A 19,588-nucleotide genomic window follows, 5' to 3' on the forward strand; every position below is an offset into this window, starting at 1 on the left:
AGCGAACCTACACAGAAACGAAAAACTACCTAAAATTGAGTTCCTTTGACTCAATCTCGTGGTATCGTGGGGGAACTTAAAATTAGGTAAACCGTGTTGAAGGTAGTTTCCATTTAACCACGGCAAAAATTACAACTCATTGATAGGTTTTTTATACTCAAATTTAAGTTGAATTTACCTAATGTTGAGTATACCCCAAACAACTCAAAAGTACGTTCCTCCACGGAAGACCTCGACTGAGTCGAATCTCTCGTTTTGTTTTTGACAACACTAATAAGTGCAAAAGCGACGCACAACTCAAAAGTTAAAAGAACTTATTCTACAGGTTGTTTTATTTCACCGTGTAGAGCAACTCCCCGGTCAAACCATTCGGAATCCTGAATGGAGTCAGTATGGATTCCAAATCAAATGAAACAACCGATTCTGAGTCGGAATCGGTTGTTGCATTTGATTTGGAATCCATAATGACTCCCCACTGAGACGTCCAAAAAATTGTTTCAAAATCGTTCAACACGGATCCAACGATGGACGTTCGTTGAACGGTTATTTGTACGTTGTCCAAATTGGTCCAACGAACGTCCTTCATTGGACGATTTTGAAACCAACCGTTCTTACAGGGGTGGGTCTGATTTAAAAACGAAATCAGCATTAGTTTTGATATTGGAGGGATAGGAATCTGAAATATAATCAAAAGCAGTGATGCCAAATAAATTTTCAAAAAATTGTGAAATTTTAAGAAATATATTGAGGATTTGTCGTAATGGTTTTGCCAGCTCTTTCAATTGTAATTGCCTGTAATATTCATGTGTACACAGTTGTAGTTGTAGTTGAGAATGCATGATAAGAAAGTCAAATATTGTTTCGTTGCAGAACAGTTATACAAAGATGTGTTTTAGTACACATCCCTTTGCTGACACAGGATCGATATAGAAAATGTCTCGACAAACATATGATTACGGCCTAAACGGCCTAAAAGCCAACTGTCAAAATCCACTTTGAATGGAAATTCCAGACAAACCGTTACTAGGCGAACACAGTTCACAACAGTTTATGAAAGAGAAAACTTTTCTCTTTCGTTTACTACCAACGTCTGTGATTGGCGTGTAACGGTTTATCAGGAATTTCCATTCAAAGTGGATTTTGACAGTTGGCTTTTAGGCCGTTTTAGGTTTTAGCAAGAGAACTCGGACTATAGTTCGAACAACTAATTTTATTATTTTTCAAATTATTTGGAAATATCTGGATTTTGAAATAAATACCTAAATTTGCAAAATAAGAAAGACCAGCTATTGAGCTGTATATCTGGCTGATGAATAAAAATCTGAAAGGTTGGCATCGCTGGACATAAGAGAAACAAAAAAACGACACACAAGGTTTGTTCCAGTACCAGGAGAAACTGGAAGTACTCCGGAGCAAACAGGGAGAAAAACGTTCCTGTATTATCTTCTTCCCTTTTTCTTCTTTTGGTAGCAAACCGGAGTGAAAAGGAGCAAGAATTTTTTGCTCCGGAGCAACAGGGAGTAACTTCCGTGTACTGGAACAAACCTACATTGTCAAAACGCTTGGATCGTCAAAGAGAAACAAAAAAACGACACACATTGTCAAAACGCTTGGAACTAAGTGCAAGAAAAAACTTTCTGTCGAAATCGTGTTAAACAGGAAAAGAAAACGAGTGGAAATTGTTTCTTCGCATTTTTATTGCATTTGTAATTTGCTGGAAAACTACTAGTTAGTGAAAGTGTCGTCCTGAAACTGCATTAATCTATTACGTTGTATAGTACGCAGTTAGGTACTTGTTTTCACGGTATTTGGAAAAAAATTACTGATTGCAGGATCCAGGTGTTCCGCTGACAAGTGAAAAAATGGAAGCTCTCATACCGGTGGTGAACAAGCTCCAGGATGTGTTCAATACGGTTGGCTCGGATGCCATTCAACTGCCACAGATCGTTGTTCTTGGCAGTCAGGTAATGTGTTAATCGAACTTCTACTATTTCGCGAATCGTTCTTTTTTGTTGGGTCGAAATTATGTAATATTGTAGCTAACAAGAAAGTCATGTTTTTGTCGATGTTTTTCTTTGTCACTGTCGAAAAGATGGATATTGCTTACAAAATCATTGCGTCATGTAAAATGACGCTGTTTGCAACTTCTCGAGCAATTCAGTTCATTTTTATATTTTATTTATATATCTATGTAGGTCAGCGGTCGTGAAAAATACCGAACAGATAAAAACCTTGTGTTTTGTTTCTCCGTAGAGTTCCGGCAAAAGTTCTGTCATTGAAAGCCTTGTGGGAAGAACGTTTTTGCCTCGGGGAACCGGAATTGTAACCCGTCGGCCATTGATTCTGCAGCTGGTTTACACTCCACTGGATGACCGAGAGCATCGTTCGGCGGATACGGGGACAGTCAGCGTTGAAGAATGGGGTCGTTTCCTGCATATCAAAAACAAGGTCTTCACCGACTTCGACGACATCCGTAATGAGATTGAAAATGAGACGGACCGTATGGCGGGAAGTAACAAGGGAATATGTCCGGAGCCGATAAATCTGAAGATTTATTCAACAAAGGTGGTCAATTTGACGCTGGTTGATTTGCCGGGAATCACAAAGGTTCCAGTTGGGGATCAACCTGAAGATATCGAATCGCAGATCAAGGACTTACTGGTTCAGTACATCGAGAATCCCAACTCGATTATTTTAGCGGTGACGGCGGCCAACACGGATATGGCAACCAGCGAGTCCCTTAAAATGGCCAAAGAAGTGGACCCCGATGGTCGGAGAACGTTGGCCGTGTTAACGAAGCTTGATTTGATGGATGCCGGTACTGACGCAATTGATATTCTTTGCGGTCGAGTTATTCCGGTAAAGTTGGGCATCATCGGAGTGGTCAATCGATCTCAACAGGCTATTAATGATAAAAAGGCGATTGAAGAGCAACTTCGGGATGAGGCAGCTTATCTACAAAGAAAGTATCCTACGCTGGCAACCCGCAATGGAACACCGTATCTTGCGAAAACGTTGAATCGTCTATTGATGCATCATATACGCGACTGTCTGCCAGATCTGAAAACACGTGTGAACGTGATGGCTTCACAGTTTCAATCGTTGTTGAACTCCTATGGAGAAGATGTGACCGATAAGAGCCAGTGTTTGCTGCAAATCATTACTAAATTCGCTTCCGCGTACTGTTCCACAATTGAAGGAACCTCGCGGAATATTGAAACTACTGAGCTGTGTGGAGGAGCACGAATTTGTTATATTTTCCACGAAACATTTGGAAAAACACTAGACTCAATCCATCCCCTGACGGGATTGACAAAAATGGACATTCTTACTGCGATCCGTAATGCAACGGGACCACGGCCCGCTCTCTTTGTACCGGAAGTCAGCTTCGAGTTGCTCGTGAAGCGTCAAATCCGAAGACTCGAAGAACCATCGCTTCGATGTGTAGAACTTATTCATGAAGAAATGCAGCGTATTATTCAGCATTGTGGTACCGAAGTACAACAAGAAATGCTTCGATTTCCTAAGTTGCACGAAAAAATTGTTGATGTGGTCACCCAGTTACTCCGACGCCGTCTGCCGACCACAAACTCAATGGTTGAGCATCTCGTTCAGATCGAACTGGCTTACATTAACACTAAGCATCCTGATTTTCACAAAGATGCCGCATTGGTTCCCAGTCTATTGAAAGCCGATTTGCAGGATCAGTGGGCACATCTGCATCAAACTGGAAACCCACCGAGCCGTCGAGCCCGGCCTGCCCCACAACCGATCGCTCCTGTTCAGCAGAATGCGGAACCGATCGAGACTAATCACGTCAGCGAACAAGCATCCAGCTGGTTGTCTAATATTCTACCGCCACCTACCGGACATACCCCACCAGGAATCCCCGGAATGCTGCATTCGGAGAGTGCAGAATCCTCTTCTACAAACACTCCAACCCACGGAGTGTTAAGTCCGTCGAAACCAGTCAATCTGCTCCCTGATGTTCCGATCAACCATTCGTCCCGAAAACTGACCGATAAGGAGCAGAAGGATTGTGATGTTATTGGTGAGTATCGAGACCATGCGAGCTTTTGTGAAACTATGGTTTATTTTAATCTTGCAGAACGTCTTATCAAATCCTATTTCTACATCGTGCGTAAGTCCATCCAGGACTCGGTACCAAAGGCCATAATGCACTTCCTTGTTAATTTTGTCAAGGACAACCTGCAGTCAGAGCTGGTAACGCATCTATATAAATCGGATTCGGCCAACGAGCTGCTGAACGAGTCGGATCACATCTCGATCCGTCGTAAGGAGGCCAGCGATATGCTTAAGGTTAGTGCGGTTGTTTAATTGTCGTTTTTTGCAGTAATTTATTGTGTGATTTTCTCTTTCCAACACTAGGCACTGACACGCGCCAACCATATTATTAGCGAAATTCGTGAAACGCACATGTGGTAAAGCAGGAGGCAAGTAGTCACGCATGAAAAACTCGACTGTAAATTGTGGAAAGGCACACAAATACATGATCATGCATTGTGAACCCTTACTTTACTTCTTATTCATGTAGATGTTATTCAGAAGTGATTAGGCTTTTACATTTGACCCCTTCCTGGTCTCTGTTCATCAGTTCTTTCCCCTTTGGAGTGAACTCTGTGTCCACTACCAGTAACATTAACGAAATGCATTCATATTGTGCTTTTTAATAGTGAGCCATGAACTAGAACTGTTGTTACGAATTATACATTAAAATAACTTTGTTGCTGTGAATCACTGTTCATACTTACACCGAGAGATTTGAATCAGCTGTCTATTATTGATGCTTTTGTTTCAAACAGATGAGCAGCAGTCTTGACTGTTGAAAGAAAGACACAAATGTAAAACAAAAACACATGTCATCTAGTCCTCTTATCCAACGATATTAATTCTATTACTTCAACCTTAGTTGCTCAAATATATTTTCGTAGACATCCCAACATTTTGCCAAAGAAATGCTGCAACTCGAAAAAATAATGCGGCTGGCTTCTCTCAAATGTATGTACACTGAAGTAACGAGACTTAAACTATTTATACTATCATCTTAAAATTCTTAACCCTTTATAAAACCCTTCTGTAAGATTTCATATTTGATTACATCAAAATGAAAAAAAACGTCGATTTAACATGTTACGTTATCTAGTTGAAAAATTAACATGTTTTTGTTCTACCATAGACAGTTGAATATTTAAGTTTGGAGATATTGAGAGGAACCGAGGTACTGAAATAAGTCCATAGTTTGGAAAGTTAACTGTCAGATATTACAGAACCTCGAAAATTTTTCCACCAGTCTCCCGTGAATGTTCAGAAATGCATTGCTGAAAGAAATATAAAATACTTGCAAAAGCTATTGTTACAATACAGAGTGAAGACGATAGTTTAATAAGTGCTAAATTATCAACACCGCGAGACATCCTGCGAAATTTCCGTAGAATAAATTAATAAAATTATGTCGTATTACTCCATTTGAGAACAAAGTGTACATATCCGATTAGTCCAGTTAGATAATAAAGCAAAGCAAAACTCTAGAACAACCCCTCATTTCCCGTGACCTATTTATGCAGACTTCGCAGCCGAATTTGATCATATTTAGAAAAATAGACACTGAGTTTATTTTTTTGGAAGTTTATAAATGGGTAGTAAGTTGAATCCGAGTTATGATTATGAACAACGTTGAACAACAAAAAAAAAACGCCGATCGATCGATCTTGCTTCAATTTTTAAGTTGAAGGCAGTTCTTGGTTCTTCGAGTCCCAATGGTGTTCTTTAGATTGTTTTTGATAGTTATTAGCAGGTTTGCTAAATAACTCCGACGAACCTTCAAACAAATATTAGTACTTTAATTTTTTCACCCGGTCTATCCGAAGAGACTCAATAACTTCAGTTCTAGAGCTGATCCTTGTAACTGTTAATTCTCGAATGAAAGGCAATAGTCACATTTATTAACCTTACTTCTTTTTGCGAGCAAATCTTTCCTCAATCAAAAGCTATACCTGTTTACAAACGTTGTTGTCCACAAACAACATGGGCATGAACGGGTTAAAAATTTCAAAAGTCTGGCCTGCAGTGGAACTCACGACTCACGTTCGTGCCTAACTACTAAAAACAAACCTTACTTTTTACGCCCTTCTTCCCCACGGAAATACTTCGTAGGGGGGGGGGGGGGGGGTCGTTGTGCTTTTGTTCCTCACTTGGCACAGTCTATTACGTCTCAGTGTGCCATTTAGGTGCTGATTCCTTGAGCCATTTAGCTTATGTTACCGTGAGTAATTCAGCTCCCGGCCGTATCACGATCTACTTGGATAGTCCCCAACGGTGACCTCACCCTACTCCGACCGATAGTTCCCCGACGGAGAAATTTCCCCCGACACCGATACCCGTTTCCTTGAGCCATTTAGCTCCCATCTTCAGCGAGATCAAATTGGATCTTATCCTACTCCGACTGAGAGTTCCCCGGCAACGGAATTTCTCTCGGTACCGGTGTTTGTCTCGTGAGCCAATCACCTCTCCTTTTCGTCACGAATCTGTCGGGTAGTCCTCGGCGGCGAATCTAACCTACCGCGAATTCCCCGGCCGTAAATTGCTCCCGATACTGATGTACGTTTCTGTGAGTCATTTAGCTACCCGCTCCGTATACTCGGTCTAGTCCATCCAACGATTCCGAGTGGAGCGTAGCTTTCGGTTCACTCGCACCCCAACGACCCACGGCTAGTTATTCGACGCGGTCTACTCGGTCTAATCCCTGGATCTAGCCTACTCACGAGCTGCCCGGTAGGGTGTCGAGGTCCATCCGGCGATTCCGGTGAAGCCTGACGTTCGGTTCACTAGCACCCCGATGAGCCAACCCCGGTGCTATGTCGCGTACTACTCAACTCACTGAATTTCTCCCGAAACCCGATTTGTGGTTTCCCGTCGGCGTTCTAGACAATGACGCTACTTTGTTGGTCCCTTCGCCACTTTCTCTGCAGCTCGGAGAGTATACTCATAAACACTTTATTTAATTGTTCGCATTCTCAGATCGGCACGCATTATGGCAAGTGCATGCGATCATTGCGCGAAAACCATCAAATCGGATGACGACTTTATCGAATGTATAGGTTTTTGCAAAAATGTGGTACGTATGCAATGTGGGAAACAACTTAACAAGCTGTTTTTGAAAAAAAAAACTTGCGGAAAATCCAAATTTATTTTGGATGTGCAATGAATGTGTCAAGCTGATGAAGTTTGCTCGCTTTCACGACACCGTTTCCTCACTTGGATGTGTTATCGCTGCTATTGTTGGGAAAACGGATGACGTCTGTGCTGAACTAAAGGCCGAGTTATCCAAAAATAACCAGAAAATTTCGCGCCTCGCTAGAAAGGTTTCAACAGCTACTCCAGTCCGACCAAACTCCGGTACCTCTCGACCACCTCAGAAACGTCGTCGCGAGGATGGCCCTGATCCGAGCAATATTCTTGTTGGCGGTCAAAAGCTAGTCGATAATAGCAAAATTGTTACGGTTCCACATCCCGCACCGTTGCTCTGGCTGTATCATTTCCGCTTTCATCCCAGCGTTAGCAAGGAGGCTGTTGAAAAAATGTCCAAAGAAGGACTAAACTGTAACGAGGAGATAAAGGTTATTACGCTTGTTACAAAAAGGCATAGACGTCAGTACTTTGAACTTCATATCCTTCAAAGTTGGAGTTCACCCAAAGTACCGTGATGCAGCTCTTAACCCTGACACATGGCCGCAAGGCATACTGTTCAGGGAATTTGAAGACAGCCGCACCCAGCACATTTGGAACCCGCCGACTGATTTTCCACCGCCTCCAGAAGAAGCATGTACTTCTCTAATGCAACCCGGCCCATCAATGGTCCTGCAGAGGACTCCGCAACGATTGGCCATGCCACTATATCAAGCTACACCGCCCTTGTGAAGGAGTATCGATGTCGATCGCATACTGGGATGCAACGCAGTTGGTACTATGGAAGCCCTCGATCCCCCCGCTACAGTCGAGCCCTTGCCGCCAGCGTTCAGCAGTCGTCCCGGTCCTGTATGTGTGGGTGGAGAAAGGGTCTTCCAAGCCGCCTTTCTCGACAAGTATTATACAAATTGAAACGACATAACGGTTGAACCGATTCACGCTTCTAGCTCATCGTACGACTCTCGCCGTAAGCTGCTATCACCCCGTTCTTGCTCTCCGCATTCTGCCATCGGGTTTCAACGCATACTGGGACGCACCGCAGTTGACACTATGAAAGCCCTCGATTCAGCCACAGTCGAGTACTTGCAGCCAGCGATCATCAGTCGTCTCGGTCCTGTTTATGGGATCGGTGAAAGGGTCTTCCAACCTGCCGCAAATGGCAAGTATACATCTGTTCCAAACACTTCAAGCGCTGATGTATTCTTCGCTTGCAGCAATTTGCCTTTTCTTCCGACATCTGGTTATCAGATTCCAACCATTTCTCTCGACGACGACGATAGTCGTATTTTAGGGCGCGACGCAGTTGATTCGGGATACCTCGAATCCCTCACCACAATCTACCAAGCGACCATGAACCGTTCCGATACTGTTCGTGGGATTGACGAAAGAATCTTCCTACGCGGCAACATGGCTTCGCTCTCTGCTGTACCTGATCCGTCCTCCAGCAACATCGAGGTTAACTATCAGAATGTTAGTGGCTTAAATTCATCAACGGACAGCTATTTTCTCGCGACCATGGGTTTCTGTTACGACGTTATCGCTTTGACCGAGACGTATAAAAGTCCGAGTGATCAACGATGACCGGTGGGCGAGCTTCGAGCAAGTGTAGATATCAGTGAAACTTGCCGATCGCAATCTGTTCTGTGTGTTGTGTATTTTCACCTGACAGAATTCGTGATTCCAGCCTGATCGATGTACATCTTTTCTCCGTTTCTTTTATCGCCTCGATCGCCGCCACGTTTCATGATATTGTTATACTGGGCGACTTCACCTGGCTTGACGTGGTGCCAGGCAAGTAATGGTTTTCTACGATTGGATATCGAAAAATCTTCGCTTATTAACAATGTCAGCCTTATTTTGGACAACTACAGCAGTGCAACTCTTCGGCAAATTAATAATGTCATCAACGAGAATGGATGTACATTGGAGCTCTGCTTTGTAAGTGCCCGGGACTACGCTCCGTACTGCTGCACTGCACCGACTCCTTTAGTCAAGCAGGTGCGTCATCATCCCCCACTACATCTTGTATTCGCTGGTAATCTAGGAGTGAATTTTGAAGACGTCTCAAGCTCTATCGTCTACGATTTTAAAAACGCTGACTACGACAGCATCGTTAGCACGCTGTTGGATATAAACTGGGACAAAAATCTTAACAAGGACGACGCGAACGAAGCTGCGATGACGTTTTCTAGTATTCTTAACTACCTTATCGACCGCCATGTGCCAAAACGAACAATTAGTACCGATGAACACCCTCCCTGGCAATCAACCGTCCTTAGACGTTTAAAATATGCCAAACGATCTGCATTTAAAAAATTCTCGAAGCATAAGACACTTGCATTACGAAATCACTACTTTCAACTCAACCACGAATACAAACAACAAAGCAGACGCGCCTTTTTTAGACACCAGCGAAACGTCGAGCGTCAACTGAAATCCAAGCCCAACTCGTTCTGGAAGAATGTTAACGAGCAGCGAAAAGAATCCGGTTTACCATCTTATATGTCGTTTAATGGAGTTTTGGGCACCTACATTAAGGAAATTTTCCAACTGTTCTCCGTCAAATTTTCCAACGAGTGCCTGCCACCACAACAAGTCGCTGCCGCCGCAACTTAACTCCTTCTCTAGGACGAACCATCAACCGAATTTGTGTCGATAATGCTGCCATTCTTGCAGCAAATGCCAAACTGTAAGCATCATGTTCCCCGGGTCCAGATGGTGTTCCCTCGATTTTTGTCAAAAAGTGCATCAGCGGGCTTCTTGAACCACTTCGGCGAGTCTTTGAGCTATCACTCACTACTGGTACATTCCTTTCCTGCTGGAAAGCAGCGCATATGTTTCCAGTTCATAAAAAGGAAACAAATCGAACATTGACAATTATCGGGGAATCTCGTGTTTAAGTTCCCTATCAAAACTGTTCGAGCTGGTTGTGTTAGATCCTATTTTTTTTCACTGCAAACAGTACATTGCAGATGACTAACACGGTTTCATGCCTAAACGATCGACAACGACAAACCTGCTCTCGTTCACAACATATGTAATGAATGGATTCGCTGACGGATTGCAAACCGATGCTATTTACATGGATCTATCTGCGGCCTTCGACAAAATCAACCATGGCATGGCGATAGCGAAGCTGGACAAGCTCGGCATTCATGGACTACTTCTGCGCTGGTTTCGTTCCTACCTCGATGGAAGGCAACTCCGAATCAGCATTAAGGACTGTCTATCTGCACCATTCTTCGCTCCATCCGGCAACCACAAGGAAGCCATTTCGGTCCAGTAATATTCCTCCTCTACTTTAATGACGTCAATATCACATTACAATGACCCCGCCGATCTTTCGCCGACGACATGAAATTTTTTCAACAAATACGGGATAAAACCGATGCCGAGATTCTTCAGAGGGAACTGGACAGTAGGTGGTGTGATCCAAACAGAATGGTTTTAAACCCGAGCAAATGCTCAATCGTTACGTTCACACGGAAACGCCATCCGACCAATTATTCGGCTCGAGCATTCCAAGACACTCTCACATCAAAGATCTCGGAGTCATCATGGATTCGGCACTGACATTCAAACCACGTACTTCATACACCGTGGATAAGGCATCACGACAGCTTAGGTTCATCTTCCGAATAGCGAAAAACTTCAGGGACGTATATTGTCTTAAATCGCTTTACTGCGTGTTGGTCCGCTCAACGTTAGAATATTGTTCGGCTGTTTGGAAACCGTACTACCAGAACGGGATTGACAGAATCGAGGCTGTCCAACGCAGGTTCATACGCTTCGCCCGTCGGCATCTCCCATAGCGAAACAGATTTCAACTGCCGAGCTATGAAAACCGTTACCAGCTAATACACCTCGATGCACTCAGCATTCGGAGGGACTGCTCTCAAGCCCTGTTCGTCTCGGACTTACTCTCTGCCAGAGTGGATTGCCCTACAATCCTTGGACGTCTGGATCTTCAAGCCCGCGTTCGAGCTCTACGTAATAAGCCTTTGACTTCAACCAGACGCGGAATGCGACAAAAGCGAAAAAGTTGGAAACCACCATTGGGGCCAAGGGGCCTGTTGGTGAAGGTAATAAACATAAACATAAACACTCTGTTGACCGCGTCCCAGATATGCTCGTCGTGGCACATCTCTTCGATGATATTGTCCAGGCATACACCTACAATTTTTTTATATTTTGATTATAGAGGTTTTAACCTTAAGGTCATTCGTCTCTTCGGGTTAGATTTTTCTTATTCTTATGAAAAATTTCTAACCCTATGTGCGGAGTCGGGACTCGAACCCAGGTGCGCTGCGTACAAGGCAATCAATTTACCACTCCCCTCCTGCAAACTTCTTCGAACCTAGGGCATTCGAAGACCACGTGTTCTGGTGTCTGTTACACGTTCACACACTCCGAGCAATGGGGAGGAACGGTGTCCAAACCGCTGTACACTGAAAAAAATCCAAACGTTAATTCTATTTGCTTCAAACCGCTTAAAATTCATGTGAAGAAGAAATGCTATTGTTATCACGCGCACACATACCTTCTATGTGTCAACTGTATAAACTATGTATGCACACACATAAGTCATATGTGCATATTGTTATAGAATGGGGTTTTATGTGCCTAATAGTTATGAAATGTGAATGTAAGATTAATATTTCTTGTAAATACACACATTAGGTTTATGTGCCAGCAAATAGTGTCTATATGCCTCCGTTAATTGCAAAAATCTATGTGTAAAATCAATAGGCATTACGTTTACTTTTTTTTGAGTGTAGGTATTTCCGAAACTATCCACGCCCGGACAAAAACTGCGACAAATTGAAGTTCACCTCTCCATGCTTCCTATGTACCCAAACAGACACATTGGGGATGAGTCGGTGGGTCTAACTTGCTTTTTCCGCGTTATCCCACTCTTGCTGCCACTTAGCCAACGAGTCCGCTCGGACCTGTCTCCTTGCATTATGTGAAATTCTTCGATGGTAGCATTCCACGTACTGAGTGATGCAGATTGGAATCATCACTATAATTATGCATACTGCCTCCGACGATATCGTTCTGTACGCACTCGCGACATGAACAGCCATTAGGCGAAACCTGCTTGTCAACTTCGTTTGGTTTCGCTTTGAGTTCAGCACAGCAACCCAGCCCGGTACGCCACACCTCAGTATTTGGGATGAGATACCCGCCAGGAGACGTCTTGTGCTGCATCTTGCTCCTCTGCTTCAGCGCACGCATCGATGGGATGGATTATCCCCCGACACTAATCACGACACGCTGGATTTTTTGCTGGTTACTGATCAGCACAACCTTCGTCTTGTGATGAGCCAGCTGCAACTTAACGTCAGCCATCCAGGTTTTCACGATATCTATTGTCTCTGACGTCAACATCTCCACCTCCTCAAGGGTCTCGCAGGTTATCGTCAGGACAATATCATCTGCAAAGCCGACGATCTTAACTCCCCAGAGCAGTTCCAGTGTTGACACTTCATTTTATATTATATTCCACAGCGTTGGGCCAAGTATGGAGCCCTGAGGTACTCCCGCCGCGAGCCCATTCTATCTCTGCTCCATGTTCGTTTTGTAGCACTATTCGTTTCTGAAAGTAACTTAACTGTAACTGCCCTCCACGATAGTCCTCATTTTGTCAGCGCACATTTCCACTGGCGTCGTTGGACCATTTATTCTGGCCATCACGACACGGTAAGAGTTGCCCCAGGGGTTGGCGTCTACTTTCAGAATTGGAGTGAAGCTGTCAGCACGATATGCTTCCACAGAAAGGCCCTTGTCGAAGTTATTTATTTTCCATTTTCGCTCGACAGTTCTCATTCTCCGCGTTACAATACAACTCCGCCAACCAACGCTTGGCGGTCGCTATGTGTATACTGCTCACTAACTCGTCAATTCACGTTATCCATCAGCGAAGGACTGCGACATTCTGCTGATGATAGACTCCCTACCATCCTTACGGAATATGCTAGCAGAACCTTCGTTGCACAGCCTTACATCCAGTTTTGCCAGGGCCTTCAAAAGGCTGTAACCTCTTGCATTGGGCCCACTCCACGGTACAAGCGTTAAAATTTTCTCCTATAAAAACCGGCGTTCGCTCGAATTACGAGTTAGTGTGTCCAGCATCCGATTGTACTGATCTGGTGTCCATCGTGGGGGAGTAGCTGTTAACAAGCGAATACGCCGTTGATCTTGGCGATAACGAAGCTTTCATGTGTGCTATCCACCACCTCCTGGACAGGGAAACCGCACATTACTGGGATTGCCGCCATCCCTGTACTAGCCACCAGCCAGTTACTGTTATCAGGAGGAACACGATAGGGCTCTGCAATAATTGCATCGTCGTACTTTGTTTATGTTGTCGACTACAACATTTTCTGTGCAATGTCACAGTGACTGACTGTTTTTTTCTTCATTGTTGGTCTGCGTTAGCCTTTATGTACGCAGGGCATTTGAAGCCTCCTGTTGTGTGGTCGTTTCCGTCCTCCGGTTTGCAGATCATGCACCTTGATTGCTTCGTGCAGTCTCTGGCACCGTGCTCCTTTTCTCCGAATTTTCTACAGTGCAGACCTGTCCGGACCCTTGCAGTTCATCGCCGCGGTGTTCGAGGTCAAAGCACCATCTGCCTGGTAATTCACGGAGCGACTTTCAGCGAGCTCACTGACCATTCGACTTTTATCTTACCGGTTTTCGCCAGCTTGTTGGCAACGACCACCGGTAGTCGAAACGCCGCCGTTTGAGTTCCTCCATATGAATTCCAATGCGGATGGTCACCGGTACATCTAGTTTACACTGCTCGATCAGTGCATCCATCAGTTCTTCAACAGTCGATATCTCATCTAGACCCTTGCACTCGTCTATGGCTCCCTGCGACAGGGCTCTCACGTTCGCGTCGCACCCCAAATATTTAGCAACGAGCTCGCGACAAGTTGAGCTCTTGACGGAAGGATCCTTCTTCAGCTCGAAGATCATCTCGCCCTTTTGACTGCGCCTCGTTCTAACAACGTTTTCTCTCAACTCCTTTAGCTCAGGGTCCTCTCTCACTTACTTGATAAAAGCGGCGAAGGACATCGTATCGTTCGCTTCGACGATCAGTGCATCTCCTTTTGGCGCCTTCTGACGAGCCAAAGGTTTTCCTTCCTTCTGCTTCCTTTTTTGCTCTTCCTTCTTCTTCTACTGTTTCCTGAGTTTCTCCTTCCGACCTACAACGGTACGCCAGCTTTCTCCCTGATTGGTGTCATCTTTTTCTTCGGTAACAGCAACACCATCCTCGATGGTCTGCTTTTTGGGCCCGCCTGGTCTTCCGTCTCCTGACGAGGATCTTGTCCTCTTTGAGTCACGGAAACAGGCGTATTCTCCACACCAATCTGCCTCTCCTTACCCTGCTTCGGAGGGGCTAGGAAGATAGTAGCCTTTACCGACGCCAATGCTCGCTCAGCTATATCCGCCCTCCGTGTTGCTATGTCATAGATGAGTATACTCATTCACGGCAGACAGTAGCGCCTTTCGGATTCTGATTACCATCTCTTTAAAGTCTTGATGGACATTGTTTCTCGCATCCACAAACGCAAAAAAGGAGGGATGACTCTAGTAGGCCTAGCAGTTTTAGGCGCTTTGCAGGGCCTAGTTAGAAACAAAAGAAGCATTGAATAAAAATAGCAAAAGGAATGATCGGGATACGAAACCAACTGACTAGCAAAGAAGAGAAATTTGTAATTTGCTACCGAACCAATGAATCAAACTCGTTTTTATCTAGATTAAATAATAAGTATATGTATTTAAAATATAACAAGAATACTCAAGGTTTTTTTATTCCGGGAAATATTCTCAAACTAAGAATCTAAGAGGACTCAAATGCACAACTTTGATCGGCTAAGCCCGGGCACTGTCGGACAATACACGAACAATGCTGCCGACTCCACCCTTGGCGAATACTTTCTCGTGCCAAGTCAACAAATGACCGCTGGATCCCTCGGAAGGAATCTCGAATCCGCGATAGATGTACTTCATGAGAACATCCCATAATTCAGGATCATCCAGGGATTCGATCGCGGCATCGATCTGGGAGGATTTTATCGATAGCAGCACCTTCAATGTAAGATTTAATGCGTTGTCCTACGAAAAAAATATTAACCGCTCCTTGAGTCTAGTTCGTCTATGTAGGTGAAAATGCTAGTTTTTTTACCTTAACCTGCTGATTTTTACACAAAAGAGGAGCATTTTGCAATACCGTCTTCAGTGCATCGATGTTTCTTCCTGTGCTAAAATTATCTTTGTTAAAGAAAATTAATGATCTTGTGATTTGCTGGCTGCTGATAAAATGTAAGCAAAATAAAACCTCGACACTCAATCAGTAGAAAGATTACGATAGTACTGACTCTAACGCCGTTTTGATTTAACGTCAGGTTCAAACCTTAACTACTGTCAAATGAATTTGTCAACTGTTGGGTTTAGAAAGGAGTCACCTTTTAAAAACCAGTTCGTTCTGATTATGAATCGAATAAACGGTTGGATCAGTGCCGTAAGGGTCATACTGCTTCACCACTGACACAGAATCCGGCTCAATTTGGATAACTTCAAAGTTGTAGCAGCATTAGGTTTGTTCCAGTACACGGAAGTCACTCCGGAGTAAACAGGAGCAAAAAATCTTTGCTCCTTTTTACTCCGGTTTGTTACCAGAAGAAAAAAGGGAAGAAGAGAGTACAGGAACGATTTTCTCCGGAGTACTTCCAGTTTCTCCTGGTACTGGAACAGACTTATTGTCTCGCTCACTGGAGAAAGCAATGCACGGTTTAGCAAACCGACTTTAACGTTCCGTCAGTGACTGAGCAGTGTTTGATACTACTCACTGAACAGCCGATAAAAGATGACTCATTCATTTTGATACAGCTACCGAAGCATGTACAATGTTCTAACACTATAAAACCATTACTTTCTAAGAAAAGGATATTGATTGAGCAGTGATGTGATCTCGTTCTCATCCGGGACGATCATCCCACTGGAAGCTTGATCTGCGTCATCCTCCCGGAAATTATCTTCATTATACTGATCAACGTCGATTTTACGGAATGCTGAGCTTGAGGTGTTTTTTGCCATTTTCAGGTGTGCGCGGTGAGAATCCTAGGAAAAGAAAGTATTAGAAAACATTTAAAATGATTATTCAGAATTTAATGTTCACACCCAGTTGGAATCACAGCAAAACTGATAAACAATCCGATCGACGAGCAGGAGGAACTGTCATCATGAGAAATGCGAAAAACACACACACACTATAGAAAGTTTTATTTTATGTTGATGTAGGGATAGGAATATCAAAACCGATTCACTCGTATTACAATTGGCAGGAAGTGTATAACACTTTTAAATTCAGCACCATCTTCAGAATAAAATTAAAATTTTACGCTAAAAGACATTATATTCTACATACCGAATTTAACATCAGCGACAGACATGAAAGCCGATTTTGGTTTTTATCAAATTCATTTCACATTCGACAGCATTTTATCAAAAGAAATGATTTCAATATCCTTTGAATACTGGGCAGGTTTCTGTGAAGTTTGTTCTAAATTTAATAAACATTTACTTGATTTGGCTACCTGTTCATTTTACCCATCTTTCCCCTACTGGTTGTTTAAAATACTACGTAAGTAACAATTTGTGTTATGAAATCGTTTTTAATCATTTATTCAATTAATTAAATTTAATTTTGAAGTAGAAAAAAACTTTGTTCTCATTTACGCTGTTTTGTACTTTATTTTTTATAATTTGGACACAGTAACTGCTGTAATAGTAACGTTGAGTGTTACCAATGTATTACAAGTCAGAAATAATTTTTTCATAACAATTTCCACTCCATTTGGTGGTATTTTCCAAAATCTCTATGAAAATAAATTGTGTTACAAAAACTTAATCTGGTTAGTCACAGCTGTCGATTGGCACATCATGTATTTTCTTTGCTGTGGCGTATGCTATCGTGTGTGTAGCCGCAAGCCGGCAGTTGATGGAATAGGGGATCCGAATAAGCCCGTATTCCTTTAATCATTTCAGTGGTGAGCGTCTTAAAAATATCTGTGCTTGCTCCCAAACAAAAATCATTCCAGGGAATAGGATCCTCAAGCTTTTCAAAATGGTTTCCTGTTCTTTTTTTTTTTGATTTTTTGCCTTTCTCAATAGAAAGATGTTGCAATTGCTCTGAAAACTTACTTTTTAACTGAGGCCCGGAGGGCCGAGTGATATATACCATTCGATTCAGTTTATCGAGTACGGCAAATGTCTGTGTGTATGTGCATCTGTGTGTATGTGACCAAAAATGTCTCACTTTTCTAACCTGAACCAATTTTCACAAACTTAGTCTCACATGAAAGGTACAACGTTTGCATTTAATTTCTAATGGATCCGATTTCCGTTTCCGGAATTACAGGGTGATGAGTGCGATCACACAGCAAATCCCGATTTTAACGAATTCTGCGATGAATGTAAAAAAGTGATTTTTTTCAAAATGTGACCACAACTGCTTGGATTTATAGTATTAGGTCACTAATAGCCATTCAACGTTTCTTTGGCCACCATCATCAGTTCCGGAAGCCCCAGTGGAAGTATCCAAATTCAGAATAACGGTTATATCGGGTTCTCGGAGATGGCTAGACCGATTTCAAAAAATGTGCATCAAATGAAAGGTGTTGCGTCCCCGGAAACCGATATCAAATTTCGTCCCGATCCGACTTCCGGTTCCGGAGTTACGGGTCGTGAAGTACAGTCGCATAGAAAATTCCGACTCAAACCGATACCATGATGAATGCAAAAGGTTAAAATTTTGATAAAATAGGTGCCAAATAACTTGCATTTGCAGTTCTTAGTTACTGCAGTTGAGCGACCGAACCGCAAGGACAGAACATGCTGCGTAAAACCCGTTTCACATATATTCGAATATAAAAACCGGATATAAACTTCAAGCGTAAAAATCGGACTGGGACATTCCTTTGTAAGAGTCGAGTAAAAAACTTTCAGTAAAAAAAACGGAAAGAAATACATCCGATTCTTACAAAGAAGTTTTTGTTAGCCGACTTTCAAACTTGAACATCAAGATATACGGATGCTCCTACAAGCGATTTATTTATTTTCAAACGATTTTTATACTGGAGGTTCATCCTTGCGAGTTTTACGCGTGAGAACTTTTTAAGCGATTCTTATGCTGAAGGATTTCTGTCCGATTTTTATGCTTGAAGTTTATTTCCGATTTTTATATTCTAATATGTTTGAAACGGGTTTGCGAGGCATGTTATATCCTTGCGACTTTTAATTTCGGTCGCTCAGTTGCGGCTAACTCGTTGACCACATTGACTACCATTGACGGTTCCGAAAATGTCCGGGAAAAGTGGCCATCTTTCAAAATTACCAAACTCACGTCAGTTTCTCGGCGATGTTTTCACAACATACGTAGTATACAGATCGGAAAACTAGTTGAGGTAGGGTCATTAGAACATGTTCAATACCTTACGGGCTTAACTTTTGTCTTCTACTGATGGGGGTTGAGCTTAGGCAGCATAACTACACTAAAAAAAAATACAAACGTTATGCCTATTGATTTCACACATAGATTTTTGCAATTAGCGGAAGCAGATAGACACTATTTGCATAGACAAACAGACACAACACTCTAGAATTCACCATCGCCCATGTTGAAAACAGTAATTTTTAAAATATGTTAGTGTGCAGCAACGCCACACTTAGTGTGGTGGCACTACGGCGTATTCGTATAAGCTTTCACGTAGTAGTCGGGTAAATAATTTGTAAAAATGGGTCGCCGGTGCGAGTTTGTGATGTGTCAAAACAGAGAAGGTGCAACCTGGGACGGGACATGCGAAGACGGTCTTCTTTTTCCCTCTCGGTTTTGTTGTTATTTTGCAAGGAAAAGTTCGCTCACAATATAATTTCAAGCAAAGGTCAATGATAGAGCTGTGCAGATGAGGTACAGAGTTGTGCCGATGATGTACGGAAAATGATGTAGCTTTCACATGACACAAAATAATGTTATCATTCATATGAATAATCTGATTATAGCTTCATTATCCGTAACTGTCAAGTAGTAGAGTTTTGTACCTATTTTTATCTAGAGGCATTAATTTTTACCTAGAGCCGAAAATTAAATAACTGCTTACAAGAATTTTGAATTTGTCTTGTCATAGACTAATAGATCGCAATCGATTGATCAATTTCACCGATCTGATATAAACAGAGCAATTGCATAACCTTTCTGCTGAGAAAGTTAAACTAATTTCTACGCACACATTATTTTCCACAAATTTGAACGAGAGACGCAATGTTTCATAAGTTGTGAAGGTTATTTTTGCTATGGCAACCCAAAATAAGAGGA

The 19,588-nt window shown here is 42.8% G+C and overlaps 2 protein-coding genes across 2 annotated transcripts; one reads left to right on the top strand and one right to left on the bottom strand.

The window, feature by feature from the left end:
- Positions 1-1,463: 1,463 nt before the first annotated feature.
- LOC131682047 (dynamin-1-like protein) lies at positions 1,464-5,481 on the top strand. Its single transcript, XM_058963220.1, has 4 exons — positions 1,464-1,964; positions 2,254-4,051; positions 4,109-4,320; positions 4,390-5,481. The coding sequence occupies exons 1-4, from the start codon at positions 1,863-1,865 to the stop codon at positions 4,444-4,446; spliced, it is 2,169 nt and encodes a 722-aa protein (XP_058819203.1). The 5' UTR covers positions 1,464-1,862; the 3' UTR covers positions 4,447-5,481.
- A 9,511-nt stretch (positions 5,482-14,992) lies between these two features.
- Positions 14,993-16,472, bottom strand: LOC131678476 (actin-related protein 2/3 complex subunit 5-C). Its single transcript, XM_058958651.1, has 4 exons — positions 16,396-16,472; positions 16,165-16,335; positions 15,401-15,472; positions 14,993-15,330 (listed from the first exon to the last, which is right to left on the bottom strand). Exons 2-4 carry the CDS (start codon positions 16,309-16,311, stop codon positions 15,088-15,090), a joined length of 462 nt encoding a protein of 153 aa, XP_058814634.1. The 5' UTR covers positions 16,312-16,335; positions 16,396-16,472; the 3' UTR covers positions 14,993-15,087.
- Between the last annotated feature and the right edge of the window lie 3,116 nt (positions 16,473-19,588).

This window comes from Topomyia yanbarensis, chromosome 2 (genome assembly GCF_030247195.1).
Source record: "Topomyia yanbarensis strain Yona2022 chromosome 2, ASM3024719v1, whole genome shotgun sequence".
Lineage (NCBI taxonomy): Eukaryota > Metazoa > Arthropoda > Insecta > Diptera > Culicidae > Topomyia > Topomyia yanbarensis.